The sequence below is a fragment of the Tursiops truncatus genome, chromosome 2 (assembly GCF_011762595.2).
Source record: "Tursiops truncatus isolate mTurTru1 chromosome 2, mTurTru1.mat.Y, whole genome shotgun sequence".
Taxonomy (NCBI): Eukaryota; Metazoa; Chordata; class Mammalia; order Artiodactyla; family Delphinidae; genus Tursiops; species Tursiops truncatus.
In genome coordinates, this window is record NC_047035.1 from 85,220,630 (window position 1) to 85,237,841 (window position 17,212).

General features: G+C 42.3%; 2 protein-coding genes and 1 long non-coding RNA gene across 6 annotated transcripts in view; 2 read left to right on the forward strand and 1 right to left on the reverse strand.

The window, feature by feature from the left end:
- GANC (glucosidase alpha, neutral C) overlaps window positions 1-5,615 on the forward strand; it is a 78,496-nt gene extending 72,881 nt beyond the window's left edge. Inside the window, exons 24-25 of one of the 2 annotated variants that reach the window (XM_033851542.2) lie at window positions 808-901; window positions 5,507-5,615. In XM_033851542.2, the coding sequence (XP_033707433.1) occupies window positions 808-863 (56 nt within the window). In that variant the 3' untranslated portion in view covers window positions 864-901; window positions 5,507-5,615. Of the gene's footprint in view, window positions 1-807; window positions 902-4,212; window positions 4,347-5,506 lie in introns of those variants that run through there. The other variant, XM_033851543.2, reaches the window with a different exon arrangement.
- Window positions 1-17,212, reverse strand: part of LOC117311085 (uncharacterized) — a 47,817-nt gene that overhangs the window by 6,924 nt on the left and 23,681 nt on the right. The window contains exon 6 of the long non-coding RNA XR_004525139.2: window positions 9,749-9,849. This is a non-coding gene — a long non-coding RNA (uncharacterized lncRNA). The remainder of the gene's footprint in view (window positions 1-9,748; window positions 9,850-17,212) is intronic.
- Window positions 5,715-17,212, forward strand: part of CAPN3 (calpain 3) — a 48,229-nt gene continuing 36,731 nt past the window's right edge. For all 3 annotated transcript variants that reach the window (XM_033851548.2, XM_073800815.1, XM_033851547.2), the window contains exon 1: window positions 5,715-6,028. In XM_033851548.2, coding sequence (XP_033707439.1) covers window positions 5,720-6,028 — 309 coding nt within the window. In that variant the 5' untranslated portion in view covers window positions 5,715-5,719. The remainder of the gene's footprint in view (window positions 6,029-17,212) is intronic.

Sequence of the window (17,212 nt, forward strand, 5' to 3'; positions counted from 1 at the left end):
ATTATCTTACTAAGTGAAGTAAGTCATACCGAGAAGGACAAATATCATACGACATCGCTTATATGTGGAATCTAAAAAAAAATGATACAAATGAATTTACAAAACAGAAACAGACTTACAGACATGGAAAACAAACTTATGGTTACCAAAGGGGAAAGTGCGGGAGAGGTAAATTAGAAGTCTGGGATTAACAGATACACATTACTATATATAAAACAGATAAACAACAAGCACCTACTGTATAGCACAGGAAACTATATTCAGTATCTTGTAAAAACCTATAATGGGAAAGAATCTGGAAAAGTATATGTATATCTGAATCACTTTGCTGTACACCTGAAACTAACACAACATTGTAAATCAACTATACTTCAATTAAAATTTTTTCTAATAAAAATGAAAATAATGAACTCCAGTACAAGAAAACACCTTTATTTCTGATGCAGCAGACCTCTTCAGAATCATCAGATCAGCTGTTCTTCACCGGAGAAATGCCGGGCCAAACCAAGCCCCCTACTTCAGGGAACACAAATACCACCCTCGGAGCACTAGGCCAGCAGCCCCTGACCTCACACCACCCACACTATGGCAGTGCTGTACGTGCTTCTATATGTGCTTCCCCACAGAGGTCCTGTCTGACTGCAGGAGCTGACCATGGAGCTTTCAGGAGGGTATTCACACTAAGAAACAGAATGGAATACATGTTTATGGCAGGCATTTATTTAGGGCAGATGCCCTGTATAGTGGTCAGGGAAAGTCCTTCATGCATTTGGAAGGCCAGTTTTGTCACCTTCCTTCTTTTCCCAGGTCTAAATCATCCTGCGGATCCTGGCTATAGTGGACCTGGGGTGGTCAGTTCCTGACAGAAGTGATCCCAGGATGTAGATTCCAGTTTGACCAGGTACCAAAATATTCCCTGCCCTAGAGGCCTAGTTTCTTTCTTTTTTTTTTTTTTTTAATATTTATTTATTTACTTGGCTGCACTGGGTCTTAGTTGCAGCATGTGGGATATAGTTCCCTGACCAGGGATCGAACCCGGGTCCCCTGCATTGGGAGCATGGACTCTTAGCCACTGGACCACCAGGGAAGTCCTGGCTATTTTCATTTAAATGTACCTATAGGACTATTTATGTTCTGGGGTACAATTCACTTTCAGAACTAAGTGAATCCTAGGGTCCTGGTCCCACACATCAACATGACCAGGGCCAGTCCCAGATTGGGCCATTCTCCTAAAGGCTCCCTCGAGTGGAAAGCACAGCTCGTCACCGTGAGTTTGCCTTAAAGTTGTGCTGAGCCTTACATCCTGGTTAACTAATACCAGCCTATCAGATTGTTGTAGCCCTAGGGAAGACCGCAGTTCCAGAGTTTGGTCTGCGTGCAGAATTCCTTCACTTTTTCACATCCTTTTCAGTATCAGTGTATCATAGTGATAGGCAGCAGAAACACAGTCAAAACACATAAATATTTGGAGTTTAATGGGTTTTAGCTCATAACTGACCATCTTACCTAAAAGCCTTCTTAGTCATGGAACTCCTATGACAATATCAAGCATTCCACTCTGCTTTTAAGATTTCCATCTACCAAACTCTCTGAATGCCCAGCATAATTCCGGGGGTGGGGGTGGGGGGGAGTGGCGCTCTAGACTAAAATAACTTCTCAGTCCAGGGGATAGAAAGCCATCAGCAACTCCACTGGAAACAGATTACCATATTAACCGCAGACAATGGGGGCCATATAGCTCACATTCTAGCAGAAAGAAAGGAGACATTGGCATCTGATATCAGATCTGCCTGTCTTATGACCAGCTAAAGACTGCAGTGCCACAGCAAGGCCAACCAGAATCAGACAGCTGCTTCTTGACTGTTGTTTTCAGCACGGCTGATGGTGTTAGATTCCACTCCCTTCAGAGCTAGGGGAAGGGAAGCCCTGACTATTTATATGCAAGGATCCAGAGATCTTATGCCTAATGCACATTACTGGAGTCTTAGTCATGCATTTATTCCTTCACTGGATATCAGGAGACCTGGGGTCTTGTTTGGTTCTGTAGTTAACTGGCAGAATGACCTTGACCATGTCATTTAATCTCTCTAGGCTTTGGTTTCCTCTTTTGTTCAAGAAAAGAGATAAGCTCTAAAATTCTGTGTGTTTCCCATGACTTAACTGTAAAAATAGAGCAGATATCTCAAGTTTTCTCAGCTGTAAAATGGGATTAATCAAACGTGCAGGGTTGTGTACAGATTAAAAGTATTCCATGTGTATGGAAAGGAAAAAAATAGTAACTTTACTTTGGAGAAACCTGGTAGATGCCACCTTAGCCAAGTACTCAAGGTTGATATCACCAGTAATAAAATACATCAATGTCATGTACCCCCAGATCTGATTTGATGAGAAGGGTGCATAACCTCTGTGATATTCATCCCCCAAACCATAATCTCAGTCTAATCATGTGAAAAACATCAGACAAACTCAAGTTAGGGACATTCTACAACATATCTGACAAGTACTCTTCAAAAGTGCCAAGTTCAAGAGAGACAAAGACTGTGGAACTGTCAGAGATTGGAGGACACTAAGGAGATATGACAATTAAATGCAGTGCAGATCAAATTCTATAACAGAAGGGGAAAAAAAGTACTAGCGGAAACACTGAAGAAATCAAAATATGTCTTGTAGTTCAGTTAGTGGTATCTTACCAACATTCATTTCTGACTTTTGATCATTGTACCATGGTTATGTAAGGTGTAAACATTAAGGGAGGCTGTTGAAGGGTATTCGGGAAATCTGTGCTATCTTTGCAATGCTTTTGTATGTTTAAAATTACTTTAAAAGTTTTTAGGGGACTTTCCTGGTGGTACAGTGGTTAAAACTCCGCACTTTCAATGCAGGGGGCACGGGTTTGATCCCTGGTTGGGGAACTAAGATCCCACATGCTGTGCAGTGTGGCCAAAAAAAAAAGAACGTTTTTACAACTATGTGAAGTGGCTAGCTCACAGTAGGCACTTAATGAGTGGTAGGTGTTCTAATTATAAGCGAATGCATTAATTCCAACAGTGTTGAATCAAAGAAATGTTGATGGAAGACAGTGATACGCAATCATTAACTGCCTTGTTGGTGCAACAGAAGCCATTCCAGCTGCAGATATTGCATGACCTTAGCTGAAATATGTTATAAAAATGAGTTCTTTCTCCTTGAAGAGGCTCTGGGAATTGAAAACATGCAGCTGTTTACATGCTCATCATCTGCCTTTGTTTGTGGGCTCAGATTGGATTTCTCGCTGATAGCATGAGCTTCTACAGCTGTGCAGCTGAATAAACCTTGAGTTTGGACCTGCTAATCTGAGAGGGGGTTTTATTCACAACAATTGGTAGAGCAAAATGAATAGCACCTTGCACTCTGTGTGTTTGATACAGTATTCCCATTGTGCTATGACAAGAGGCTGATCTCCATCGCACACCCATCTTCATTACCAAGGATGGAGCTAGCTTAGACAGCTGAGGAAGAGAAGGTCAGCTGTGTGGGGGCCAGAGACAGCTCCTCCCCCAGAGGCAGATCAGCCAAGATACTTTGATTGTATTGGCAAAGCAATAAGAAGTGGAAGAAATTTCTTCTCACGTAGGGAAACATCATTCAACAGATATACAACACATATTTATTAAGAACCTTCTATGTGCTTAACCCTTACGGTGCAGTGGGGACCCAGTTCCCACCTTCACAGAGCTTATAGTCCTGTGGGCAAACAGGAAGCTCAGTAAAGAGAAACAATAAAATGTGGGTCGGTGCTGTGAATTTCAAGGTGGTATAGAGCTGGGACTCAAACATGTGATGGCACATATTATGGCGGGAGAAGGAAACTGCCCCCCTTTGTTTTCCATTCCATTAGTGAGTTTGACGGTGGAAGTCAGTCTTTTTAGAGGCTCTTTTAGTGCAGGCAGATAGGCACGCCTCTGATTGGAGACTCTGTGACCACATGGTCCTGGGCAGATGCACTGTTCACATGGAGGATGGTCAATAAATGCTCATAAGGTGAAAGCTGATTTGTGCCAATGAGTAACTGTCATTCAACCTGATATAACCCCAAACAATATTAACTTCGGTTCATCTCTAACATTTATTATGTGCTTAAGACAATCCTGCCACTATTTTAAATGTACACAATGTGTTTAGTTTTTACAACAACTCAATAACAGAATGACTATCATTATACCCATTTTATAGGTGAGAAAACTGAGACATACGAAGAAAGGAAGAAGTGACTCACCTAAAGCTACACAGGCACAGCCAATGAGCAGCAGGCCTAGACTTTGAACCTAGGCAGTCAGCTTCAGATGCTGCCCTTCTCTATTCTGCCTCTCCAAGAGTAGTAATAAAGATCCTTGGGCATTTCCTTAGAGGGATGGGGGAATAAGCTGATGGTTCCTCAAAGCTGCAACCCCAGGGATCACGAGCCTGGCGGGACTCCCTATTTCAGCTGTCACTTCCTACCTTCTCTCATAGCCTCTAGCCTTGGGCTGATGAGATGGGCACATGGGAACAGGCAGAGCTGCAGTCTGGGACTAGCCTTCACTCAGCCACACTTGGTATATGGCCATCTCCTGACAGCCTGGGTAGCAGCTACCGTGAGTAGAAGACAAGGCAGAGGCCAGGCAGGCAACTTCCTTCCCCAGAGCCACTTGTGGTCTCATCTAAGAGCCCTGAAGCCAACTGTTTGGGTATGACATGCCAGGACTTGATGGCCAACCTGGCTCAGTATCCAATTCCAACTTCTGACTCAGATGCCTAATGTGGCACGCCTGAATAATCTGTACTCAGGTGCACTTTTTGTAGAAGATTTGGTCCCAGTGTTTATCTTGGGGGTGGGGAGAGACAAGGGATAGCTAGGTCAAGTGGGCAAGAAGAGACAGGGATTTTCTCAACTGAGGACTCTGCTGAGTGGCATTTTCCACCCAGACAGTTTCACTGAACGCTGATATCAGAACATTCTAGAAGAGATGCCAAATCCAGTTGAATAATATTCTGATATCCTAGAATTTTAAAAAGTAAAAATCATGTTCTCAAAAATGCCTAGAACATTCTCCTAGAATTCAGTATCTCACATTCACCCTTGCAAACTTTTTTCAATACTGTTTTCCATTAATTTGGTGGCTAAGTTTGATAGTCTGGATAACTGCCAATTCAATAATGTATCTGCCATTCTTTGCTAAGTTTCAGTGTTCAATTTACTCAAATATTCCCCTTTCATTTCCTGACAACACCAGAACTTAATGGCAACACAGGACCATCCCTGGCCAGGTCCTTCTCTCTCGAGAATGCAGTCTAGCTGCACTGCTAGCCTCTCTCTTGCTCTCATACTCATGATCTTTCTTCATGTCTATTTTTGGTTTTCCTGGCTCAGGCTTCTTCGGGCCACTGAAACACAACCCTCACTTTCTTTCTCTCCCTCTGGCATGTATGCTGCTGGTAGGAGCCCCCTAAGTAAAAACTGCTACAGAAATCCTTACTCCTTCCTCAGGAAAACTGGATGGCTTCTGGATCACAGCTCAGTTTTTAACGTGAACACAAGCTGGACGACCTTCTGATGGGCTTTCAACTTTGAAGTGGATGTGGACATTTTTCTCTCCAATGACAGAATCACTACAACTTCCTCCTTGCAGTTGCTTCCTTTCCTTAAAGGTAGCTGAATCTTGTTGTCTTTAAAAGCCTGTTCCTTCCAAAGTTGCCTGTCATGCTAACCGTCATTAGCACGTCTGTGGCCCCACAGACAGGGGCTGAGCCCAGGTCTCCGGGGCCAATCCCCCAGGCAGACCAGGGCAAGGGCACCGAGGCCGGTGGCGGAAACCCAAGTGGCATCTACTCAGCCATCATCAGCCGCAATTTTCCCATTATCGGGGTGAAAGAGAAGACATTTGAGCAGCTTCACAAGAAATGTCTAGAAAAGAAGGTTCTTTATGTGGATCCTGAGTTCCCACCGGATGAGACCTCTCTCTTTTATAGCCAGAAGTTCCCCATCCAGTTCATCTGGAAGAGACCTCCGGTGAGTAGCTGAGTGGTTGCAGCTTGGGTTTTTTTCCCTCAGAGTAGTCCTCCCACTCCGCACCTCCCCACAGCACAGCTCTGTGGTGCATGGGGCACTGGGCGAAGGATCCTGGCAGTAGCCCTGCAGGGCTCTGTCCTCAGGTGAGGCAGGGCTGATTCTCACTCTCTGCTCTCTCTCTCAAAAAAAACCCTTGCTCTTTATGAAAGCAATTGGAAGTCAGTTTAATTCACCCTATAAAAGTAAATATTCCTTTCCCAGAACAAATTCCAAACTGGAATTTCCAAACAAATTCCAAAATTCTGACCTGGAGAGTAGTCCAGATCTACCCTCCTGTTTAAGTATCTTGCATCTTTATAAGATTCCTTCACTTTCTTACTGAAGGGCTAAAATCATGATGTTCTTTTAAGTTTGCCAGTAGCCATGTCTTTCTGAAATGGAAAGAACCCTGGGAAGAGGAGAGTGGCAGCAAAGACTACTTTTTCATGCACAAAATGTTAGGATTAGAAGGAGAATCCCTTGCAAGCATTTGAGTCCATCTACCTCACCTCACAAATGAGGAGATAAAGGCACACCAGAGTGAAGTACATCCAGGGCACGCATGACAGCCTGGATTAAAACCCTGTTTCTTTTAGTGACTATTCCAGGAATAGTCAGGAAAGGAAAGTGAGGAAAGTCACATTCCCCCGGCTCCCTGCTCTGATCACACCTCCAGCATGACTCTTGTCCTTAATTCAAGAAATCTTTATTGAACATCTTCTAGAGCCAGAAACCAGGCAAGCAACTGAGGAGACAGCGTAAATAAGGAAAACAAAACTTCCTGCTCTCCTGGAGCCTAGAGTCCTGAAGGCAAGACAGGCTTTGAACAAGAGTGATGAGTTTCAGAGCGCTTCAGAAGGCAAAGGAGAGCTAACCCAGGCCAGGGAGAGAAACCCTCCTGAGGAAACCATTTCATCTGAGCCCCAGTGCTATTCATGAGATTCATCAGGTTAAACTGAGGCCCAGTGCTATTCATGAGCCATGTGTTTCTTTTGTTTTGTTTTGGCCACAGTGCAGCTTGTGGGATCTTAGTTCCCTGACCAGGGATTGGACCCGGACACTCGGCAGTGAAAGCGCGGAGTCCTAACCACTGGACCGCCAGGGAAGTCCCAAGCCATGTGTTTCCTTTTAACCTGAGATGAAATATCCAGGTTAAATATCCAACAACCCTGTCCTCACCCTGTGTGTTCCACAAGGGCCCCTTTCCTTCCCTGCCGGCTCTATGCTCAGGCCCGTGACTGTCCTGAGGGCCCTCAGTTTGGAAGGGAGGACTGGAAAGAACTTCATTCTCCAACCTAGTCACTGCCCTATTGCGAGGGAACTGGGACACGTCGCATCCCTGATGAAATATCTTCAATGACACTGTTCTCCCCTCCCCCCATGTTTTCAGATAAGTCCAAACTCCTTACCTGGGCTATAGGCCCTTCTCCAGTCAGCCCCGGCCTCCCTGTCCATCTCTCCGTCACCCTCTCTCCTGGACCCCTACACATTCAGCTGCTCTGTTGTTCTAAGTCTTCTCATACACAGCCTTTAGACCAGTCAAGATACTACTCAAAGCAATGTGTTTGAGTATCTCGTGCCTGATCTAAGTGAATCGGTCCAACTGAACAAGAGGATATGCGTATGAACCATCCCCTCGTGGGCAGGAAACTGCCTGTCCTTTTGGGCCATTACAGTCATCCCCATCAAATACAAAATGTGTGTCTGATTGTGAAATGTGAGTGCATCATTCGAGGGTGAAGGTGACCACATAAAGGGGGAATCACACTGGGTCGGGGAACTTGGCTCCTCACTCAGTTGTCGGCTATGACAACCTCTGGAATAAGGCGGTGAGCAAATGCTCCCATTTTCCCCATCTGCCTTTGCCTTGTGCATTCCAGGTTATTTCTCCGTACTCTCCTGCAATCACTCTTAAAATCAGGGGCAACCTAGATCCCTTTTGCTTTTGGAGGGATGGGACACGGGCCAGCTACAAGGCCTTGTGCATCTGGTACCCTCCTTCCCTTGTGAATGCAGGACCCCCAGATCGCTCCACGGAGACCCAGAAGCCCACGAGGGAATTCTCCCTTGGGAGGCAGCATCTCCCTTCTTGGTGCCTCTGCCCTTCCCGGCGAGGGCCCCTCCATAGGCAAGTTGACTCACATCCTCTTGTGGTGCAGGGCACAAGGATTCTGTGCAAGGATTCTGCATAGAAGATTCTATGCAGTGCTAACCCTCTGAGTCAGCTCAGCTCACTAAGGCCGCCAACAACAGAGACTGGCAACGTGTTCCTGAGCCTCCCCTGTCTCTGGCTCTAGGCAGAGTCACCTTTCAGGAAATTCCATCTCATTCCAGCCCCACCCTAACCTGGACCCCAGAGAAGCAGGAGTCAACCTATTTGGGAACCAGGTTAAGTCAGACTTCAGGTTAAACTGCACGTGATGGATACAGCCTCAGTGTCTCTTGGCTCTGCCAGGAGAGGTTATAACCTATTTGGGCCTCCCATTCACAGCTGAGTTGAGGTCAAAACTGCATCATTGATGGACAGCCACCCCCAATTTATCCCGTCAGCTCTTTCCCTAGGAAATCTGTTTTCCCTTCCTCCTCTGCCGTCTAAGCTCCTGGGGCTGATAGCTGGGATTCTGCATTTTCCCTGAGCCACTTTCTGCTCAGCTTTGTTTCCACTGTTCTTGGGGGTTGGGGGAATTTACCATCTTTCCTTTATCTCCAGATCCAGTGCTTTATAACTGACCGGCAATGGCTGGGCCTCCAGCCATAGGCTGCCTAACTGCCTCTTCCCCTCAGGTCCTGTCCCCATGGCTCCATCTTTTCAGAGCCTGACCCTTTGCCAGTTCGGAGCTGGGTCCCAACTTCACCCACATTCCTCTGGTGTATGCCTTCCCTCTTACCTGTTATTATTATTACAACCCCATATCCAACTGTGCTTTGCCCTGGTTGGTCTAACTGGCTCTCAGCCCTGCTCTCCTGCACTCCTTGGGTCAGCTAGCTCCCTCTGCCAACACCTAGACCTGAGGAAACCTCTTTCCCAGACAGACAGCAGCCCCTTTATATTCTGAACAGGTGACTTTATTTCCTATAGTTTCCATACCTGGAAATCTCTTGATTTACACTCTTTTTAAGGCTAGAGTTTAGGTAAGTTTCCCAAGTTGTAATTTATCATGAACCATCTTTCAACAAGTCTAGAAGATTTTGATGCTGGTACTAAGATCTTATCAGAGGGTATCCATGGAAGGTCACGACCACCACCCAGCTGAATGCAATTGGAGGAGGCTTTCTAATATAACATGCATCACAATTTCAGGGATGTTAAAATATGAGGGGGGAAAAGTACCTTGAGAATAGACAAATAAGACCCCTTTCCCCCTTAACTCACAGTCCTGCCATCCCCTTCCTACTCCTTTTCCCAAACCATTTCTTTCTCCTCTGTTGCCTAGCAGCCTGAATCCAACCCCACCAGCTGGGCTTTGCTGCTCTCTGTCTGACCTGGTCTCCTACCCCTTCCCAAGTCCCCAGCATCCAGGCAGAGCTAACTTCTCCCTTGTCCCAAGCTGTTACACCAGACAAAAATTAAAAAATAAAATAAACCACTACATTCTTCAGGTTAGGTCTTGTTACCACTACAAAATTATCTTTGATATTTTATACATATTTATCCAGATGTGTTTATATGTGAATCCTTACCGTGGCTGAATCGTCAGCTTTTCTCTTCAAGAGGAAAACACATAAGGAAAAAGTAGGAAGATTCTTGTAGTTATAGGAAGGGGGCTGGACATGGTTGTTTTCTAGGGGAAAAAAAAGGAAAAAAAAATGCTGATTTACTTACAAGAGGAAGGAGAGCTAGAACAGAAACCAAAGGGGGGTGGGGGAAGCAACAGGGCAGGAGACCACACAGGTGAGGGTCATCCCTCCCCTTGACCTGACCCTCAAAGACCTCTTTACCAATGAATTTGTGAAACGCCGGAGGCAAGTATATAACTTTTCTCAGTAAAGGGCGGAAGTTAGCGTCTTGATTTACACAGGCCGAACTGGGCCAGCACACCAGGAAGTCAGAATGTGGAAAGCACAGGAGTGGGGAAAGACAGAAGCATAAAGAAGCAAGCTGCCCGGAACCCGCCGAACTGTGGTGGGAGGGAGGAGGGTCTGACCTCTCAGAGGCTATGATGTGGGGATTCAGGATCTCCAAGGAACCATGAGCCCTCAGCTAACACCTGGGAAGCATACTGCTTAAGAGAAGCTGACACTTGCTTTAACAGTTTCAACCAAACTTCAGGTTTAAATAATCACCATCAGAACTTTTAGGAGTGTATTATACCCTCCAAGAACACCAGGAATAGAGAGTATATATTATAAAGCAGTATCAAAGCTGCTATAAAAAAACTCCTTATAAATCATAGGCTTGAAAAACGTTTGGGAACTACTACTTTTTGCCACTCCAGGTAGATGGACTTCTTTCCTGATGTTAAGGTTTTGAAGGGAAAACGATGCCCCCATCTCCTTTATTAACCTATAGTTAGTACCTTTCTCAGTCTGAAAGTTCACCCTTATTTCTAGCCAGAACTCTTCCGGCCACAATTTTAGCACATTATATCCGGCCCTGATCCAGCAGACAGTGAAATTGAGTCAGCTGATTTCCTCTATATAGTAATTCTCCTTATTCGTGAATAATGCCATCCTTCCTTTAGTTGCTTCAGATCAAATAGTCATAAAACTTCTCAACTCTACCCCATAGGTGTGATTTTTCCAACCCTGGAGTTGTCAATGCTATGATCCACATACAGTCGATCCTCAGGACTTGTGGATTCTGTATTTGTGAATTCACCTACTCACTGAAATTTATTTGTAACCCCCAAATCAATATCCATGGTGCCTCTTCGGTCATTTGCTGACATGTGTAGGGCAGTGAAAATTTTGAGTCTCCCTCCATGCATGTTCCCAGCTGAAGTCAGACAAGGTTACCCTCTGCCTTTTAGTTTCAGCTCTCAGACTATAACCAAGTATCGTTTTCATAGTCTGGTGCCACGTTTTTTCTCTGTTTAAAATGTCCCTGATGAAGACTTCCCTGGTGGCACAATGGTTAAGAATCTGCCTGCCAATGCAGGGCACATGGGTTCAAGCCCTGGTCCGGGAAGATCCCACATGCTGCGGAACAACTAAGCCCATATGCCACAACTACTGAGCCTGCGCTCTAGAGCACTTGGGCCACAACTACTGAGGCCGCGTGCCACACTACTGAAGCCCACAGGCCTAGAGCCCGTGCTCCACAACAAGAGAAGCCACCGCAATGAGAAGCCTGCACACAGCAACAAAGAGTAGCCCATGCTCGCCGCTACTAGAGAAAGCCCACGCACAGCAGCAAAGATCCAACACAGCCAAAAATAAAATTAAAAAAAAAAAAGAAGAGTAAACATGTTTTAAAAAAAAATGAAGCAAACAGGCTTAGGGCAAATAAATAAATAAATAAATAAATAAAATGTCCCCCAACGTGTAGTGCTGAAGTGCTATTTAGTGTTCTTAAGTGCAAGAAGGCTGTGATGTGCCTTGGAGAGAAAATACATGTGTTAGATAAGCTTCATTCAGGCATGAGCTATAGTGCTGTGAGTTCAATGTTAATGAATTAATATATATATTAAATAAGGTGTCTTTACACAGAAACACACATAAAATAAGGTTATGTATTGACGGTAGACACCCAGGAATCTAATGCTGTATTTCCTCCAGGTGCAATGACTCAATATTCACTAATTGAGCACTCACAGTCACAGTGACTTTATAGAATGTAACTACCATGAATAATGAGAATCAACAGTATTCGTATGTTCTCTCTATTCCTAGGTATCACAGCTTGAGATAATACCCTATGAACAGTGTGATCAGTAGGAAACACTGCAACATAGTTTAATCTATTACAGTCATTATTCTTTTTGATGTTCAAATTGTCCCATCTTCAGACAATGGGAGCCTCCTACAAGTTGCCTGTATCATTTGACATGACCCCATTCATTTTCAATAGCTTCCTTGTTTTCTGGCCACAACAAAAAGTCTCAGGCTCATCTTGTACATTTCTTGCTCTAGATCTGGAATGAATCATTTCTTCAAGGAGGCTGGTTCCTTTTAGTCTGAACTAGAGTTAAAGAAAAGGAGTGAAATGTAGAAGACAGCTGCCTATTGACTTCCTGGGACCCAGTGCTTGGCCTTTACATCAGCACTCTGAAGTTGAAAGTTTTCTGACAATCTGTGGGGACACCAGAGGTCTGTTGCTCTAACGACCTCTTCCACATGCCCATCACCTCTATAATTAACACCCCACCCTGGGTAACTTCCCCGCAGGGGGTCACGTGACCTGAGTTACTCAATTCCGAAAAGAAGAAATCCTAGTTTGGCACAAAATAAATTTATTTCATTCCAGTGTGAGATGAGAGGGAGGGAGCAGAGCTACAGAAACACCGATGCTGTGTGCAGTGAGCCCTCTGTTTCTGGGCCTAGAGCCCAGTCGCTGTGCAGCTGCTTCTCTCAGGGGTATCATCTTTCCAGTAAAACCAGCTGGGAGGTCTGCTTGTAATCTGTTTTAGTGTCATCATCTGTCAGACAGTTTAGAAAGAAGTGGGGATCCCTGGGCTAGCCGCTAAAAGGAAGAATTGGGGGCATGGTGCAGAGTGGTTAAGACAGCTGGATTTAGAACCAAACAGACCTGGTCTGAACCTTGGCTCTGCCCCTAGCAAGTCACATAAACTTTCCAAGTTTCGAGTTTCTCTTCTATAATGCACATAGTGATATTCTCATCATATGGCTGTATCTGAGTATCCATAAAATCCTAGTAGGTGCTCAAGGTTAGGTAGCAATATTAGGATAGGCAGCTGAGGACAGGAGCATAACACGGTGACGAAGTGCACAGGCTTTCAAGTCAAAGAAACTGGATTCAAATCCCGGCTCCCCCTCTTACCAATGTGACCTCAGGCAAGTTACGGACCATTTCTGGGTCTCAGTTTCCTCCCATGTGAAAAGAAAATGAAAATTCCTACTTTCATAGAGTTGTTGTAAGGATTAAATGAGATACCGTACATGACTTGCTTAGCGCGATTGTCAATAGCGGTGATGGTAAGTGAAAGGCAAAATGAGGTACCCAGTTGAGAGCCAGCCCCCTCTCTACTCAGCAGAGAATCATCACAGTGCCATCCTGGAGTGGGGCTGGGGAAGCATAAGTTTGGGCGAAAGTGTGACAATTCTATAAATATCGATAACATTTAGGACTGCCTCCCATTATATTCCGCAAGACAGCAGCTCCTCCTGAAAGTCGTGATGGAGACAGGACTCTAGACATCATGGGAGGAACAAGCTGAAATAACTCAGCAGTAGAGCTCTGAGAATGGGAGGGGCAGAGACAGAAATAGCCAAGAAAGGTATGAGAAGATGCATTTCATTGATTATGAATAAAGAAGATCATCTTTTCATAATTCATGTAGTTCTTGATTATTTATCTTGCTGTCCACAAAATAGCTGTTAATGTCTTTCGCTCATTTTTCTATTGAGTCATTTGTTTTTTTCAACTTGAATCATAAGCATTCTTTATGTATCCTGGATACTAATCATTTATTGTTTAGATGTGCTTTTTTTCCCATTTTTTGGCCACACCACGTGGCATGTGGGATCTTATCTCCCTGACCAGGGATCGAACCCGCGCCTCCTGCATTGGAAGCCCAGAGTCTTAACCACTGGACTGCCAGGGAAGTCCAAACTTTTCCCTCTTTTAAGGGTATTTTTTTACTTAAAAAATTCTAAATTAAAAGCTCTTAATTAGAAGTTCTAAATTAATTCTTAATTTATTTTTTCCTTTATAGTTAGTGCTTTTTGTGTTCTGTTAAGAATGTTTTTCCTAAACCAAAGTAATTCTTTTTTATTATCATTTAGAAACTTTATTTTTCTGCCTTCATATTTGGGTCTATAATACATCTAGAAATGATTTTTGCATATAAGATAGGGATCACATTTTGTTGTTTTTCCATATGGATATTCAAAGTTTCCAGCACAATTCATTAAAAAGACAATCCCTTTTACATGACACTTTTTAAATAAATCAAATATCTATCAATGCGTGGCTCTGTTTCTGCGCTCTCTGTTGTGTTCCGTTGTGTGTGTCTATCTTTGTGCTAACACACCTTGTGCCAATAAGCCTTTTTTCTTTTTCTCTTGGCCGAGCCACGTGGCTTGCAGGATACCAGGGATTGAACCCGGGCCACAGCAGTGAAAGTGCCGAGTCCGAGTAACCACTGGACTGCCAGGGAACTCCCACTAAACTCTTAGTAATTCTAATAATTTGATTATTGATCCCAAGTTATTTGTCTATAGAGTCTATGTTTCTGTATAAATAGTTAGGTCATGTGAAAATAATAATGGAGCTACCCAGTGCATTATGCACAACTGTATTTAGCAGCCTAATTCGTGTTTTATTGCACTGGCGAAACCCTCTAGCATAATGTTAATAACTAAGGAGATAGCAGGCATCTTCCTCAGGTTTCCCATTTTAAAGGGAGTATTCTTAATGTTTCACTGTTGAATAGATTTTCTACACATTGATTTGTAGAAACAACTTATCATTAAGAAAGTTCCCCTCTATTCCTGCTTTGCTAAGAGTTTCTTTTAAAATCATAAATGGTTGTTGAACTTTAATACTTTTTCTGCATTTATTGAGAAAATCGTGATTTTCCTTCTTTAAACAGTTAATATACAAAATTACATTAATAGAGTTTTCCAGTATTGACCCCTTGCATTCTTAGAATAAAACAAACTTAGAATGTATTATCATTTTTACATGTCACTGAATTTCGGCTTACAAATCCTTTATTTAGGTTTTTGCATATATGATCATTAGTGAGATTGGCTTAATATTTCCCTTTCTGGTGCTGTCCCATTTTGGGATCAAGGTTATATTAACCTCCTAAAATGAGTGGGGAATGTTCTTTCTTCTATTCTGTGAAGAGACTGTGTAAGATGGAGTTATATGCTTCTTAAATATTTGGTAGAATTTTGCCAGTGTTTTCTTTAAGGGAAGATTTTATTTATTAATGAAAATACAGCCTCTTCAATAATAATGGGATCATTTGAAATTGTTTTTCTTCTTGAGTCAGTGGTAATATTTATTCTTCTAGGAATTTTTAGTAACCATTTTATCTCTTTAAAAACCTTTTTTTTTTTTCTCTAAAGTCAATCATATTGGATATTAATGTAGATACAGCAACTTTGGGGGCAAGTTTTTGCTTGATATATTTTTTTTTCATTCTTTTACTTTCAACATTTCTATGTCCTGATGTGGTGCATGGGCTCAGTAGTTGTGTGTGGGGGCTTAGTTGTCCTGCGGCATGTGGGATCTTAGTTCCCCGACCAGGGATCAAACCCAGGTCCCCTGCATTGGAAGGCGGATTCTTAACCACTGAACCATCAGGGAAGTCCAAAACCTTTGTCTTTTAACTGGAGATTTTAGTCTATTTACATTGATTATGAGCTTTGATGTACTTTGGGTTTATTTCTATCTTCCTAACCATAACCTTTCTGTTTGTATTTCTTTTGAAATGTTCCTGTTTTCCTCTTTATGTCCTTTTAATTGATTAAAAGTGCTTTCTCTCATTTTTTTTTTTCTTTCTACTAGTTTGGAAGTTATTGATTGTTTCTGTCTTTTCAGTGGTTGCCTTAAATTGTTAGCATACATATTATCTTGACGAAGCCTGAAATATCAATACCATTATTTTTCTCATAAATAATATGAGGAACGTAGAGCACTTTAAGTACTCCTCTTCTAACTAATATGCCATGGTTGTTCAGAATTTTATCTCTATCTTGATTTTTCAACCTTAAACTTAGAAAATATTATAATTTTTCAATATTTGCTTAAATTTACACACATTTGCCAATTTCTTTGTTTACTGATCCTTCCTGAGTCTTAGACTTTTCTTTCTAGAATAATTTTACTTTTTCCTAAAGTACATTGTTTAAAAGTTCCTTTAGTGGGGGTCTGTTTGTAGTAAGCGTTTCAATTTTTATTTGTGTGAAATTTGCTGTCACTCTTAAAATACTTTTCCTGAGTAATCAGCCCTAGGTTTATTCTCAGTGCTGTCCTCTGGATTACGTTGTTGTTGAAGTCAGCAATCATTCTATTTGGTATCCCTTAATAGGCCATCTGCCTTTTCTCTCTGACTGCTTTCAAACTCCTCTCTGTCTATGGTATTCTGCATTGTTGTGTCTAAACGTGTATTTCTTTATATCTTTCCTGCTTAGGATTCATTAGGATCTTGAATCTGAGGATAGGAGTCATTAATCCATTGTAGAAAATCTCTTAGAATATTATTTCTCCCCATATTTTCTATTATCTTCTTCTAGAATTCCAATGAAATATATGCTGATCTTATCTTGCTCTATCACATATATCTTAACCTCTTCTTTAAAAAAATTTCCCATCTTTGATTCTCTGTGTGGTATTCTACGTGATTTCTTCTGAAGTAGCTTCCAATTCACTAATTCCCACTTTAACACCACCTAATCCAATTATTGAATTATTAAATTTCATTGTGAACATTAATTGGATACTGGTTCAAAAAATAAAAGCATCTATAAAAGACATTTGGGGAACAACTGAAAAAATTATCACAGGGATTTGGATCTTGGATAATATTAGAGAGCAGTAGTTAATTTTCTTAGTGATAATGGCATTATGGTCAGTAGGAGAGTGTTCTTGTCTTTAGGAGATGCCTGGTGTATCCTAAGTATATCCCTAAGTAGGTGTAAACTGTCATTGTATGAACAACACTCTTTCAAATGGTTCAGCAAAAAAATAATAAAATCTATACATACATAGGTAGGTAAAACAAAGATGGCAAAATGTTAACAATTGTTGAATGTAGATGTAAGTTATATGGGTGTCCATTCTTTAAACTTTTCTGCAAGTTTGAAATTTTTCATAATAAAAAGCTAAAAAACTGTGATAGCGAAAATCTAACATTTCAATAACAGGGTTAAAATATAAAATCAAGGAAAAGGAAAAAAAGAAAGAGAGAAAGGAAGAAAGGGAGAAAAAATAATTGAAAGGGAGAGAAATGTAAAAGAAATAATATAAGAATATCCCAGAACTGGGGACAAAATTCTCTACCTTGAAAGGAG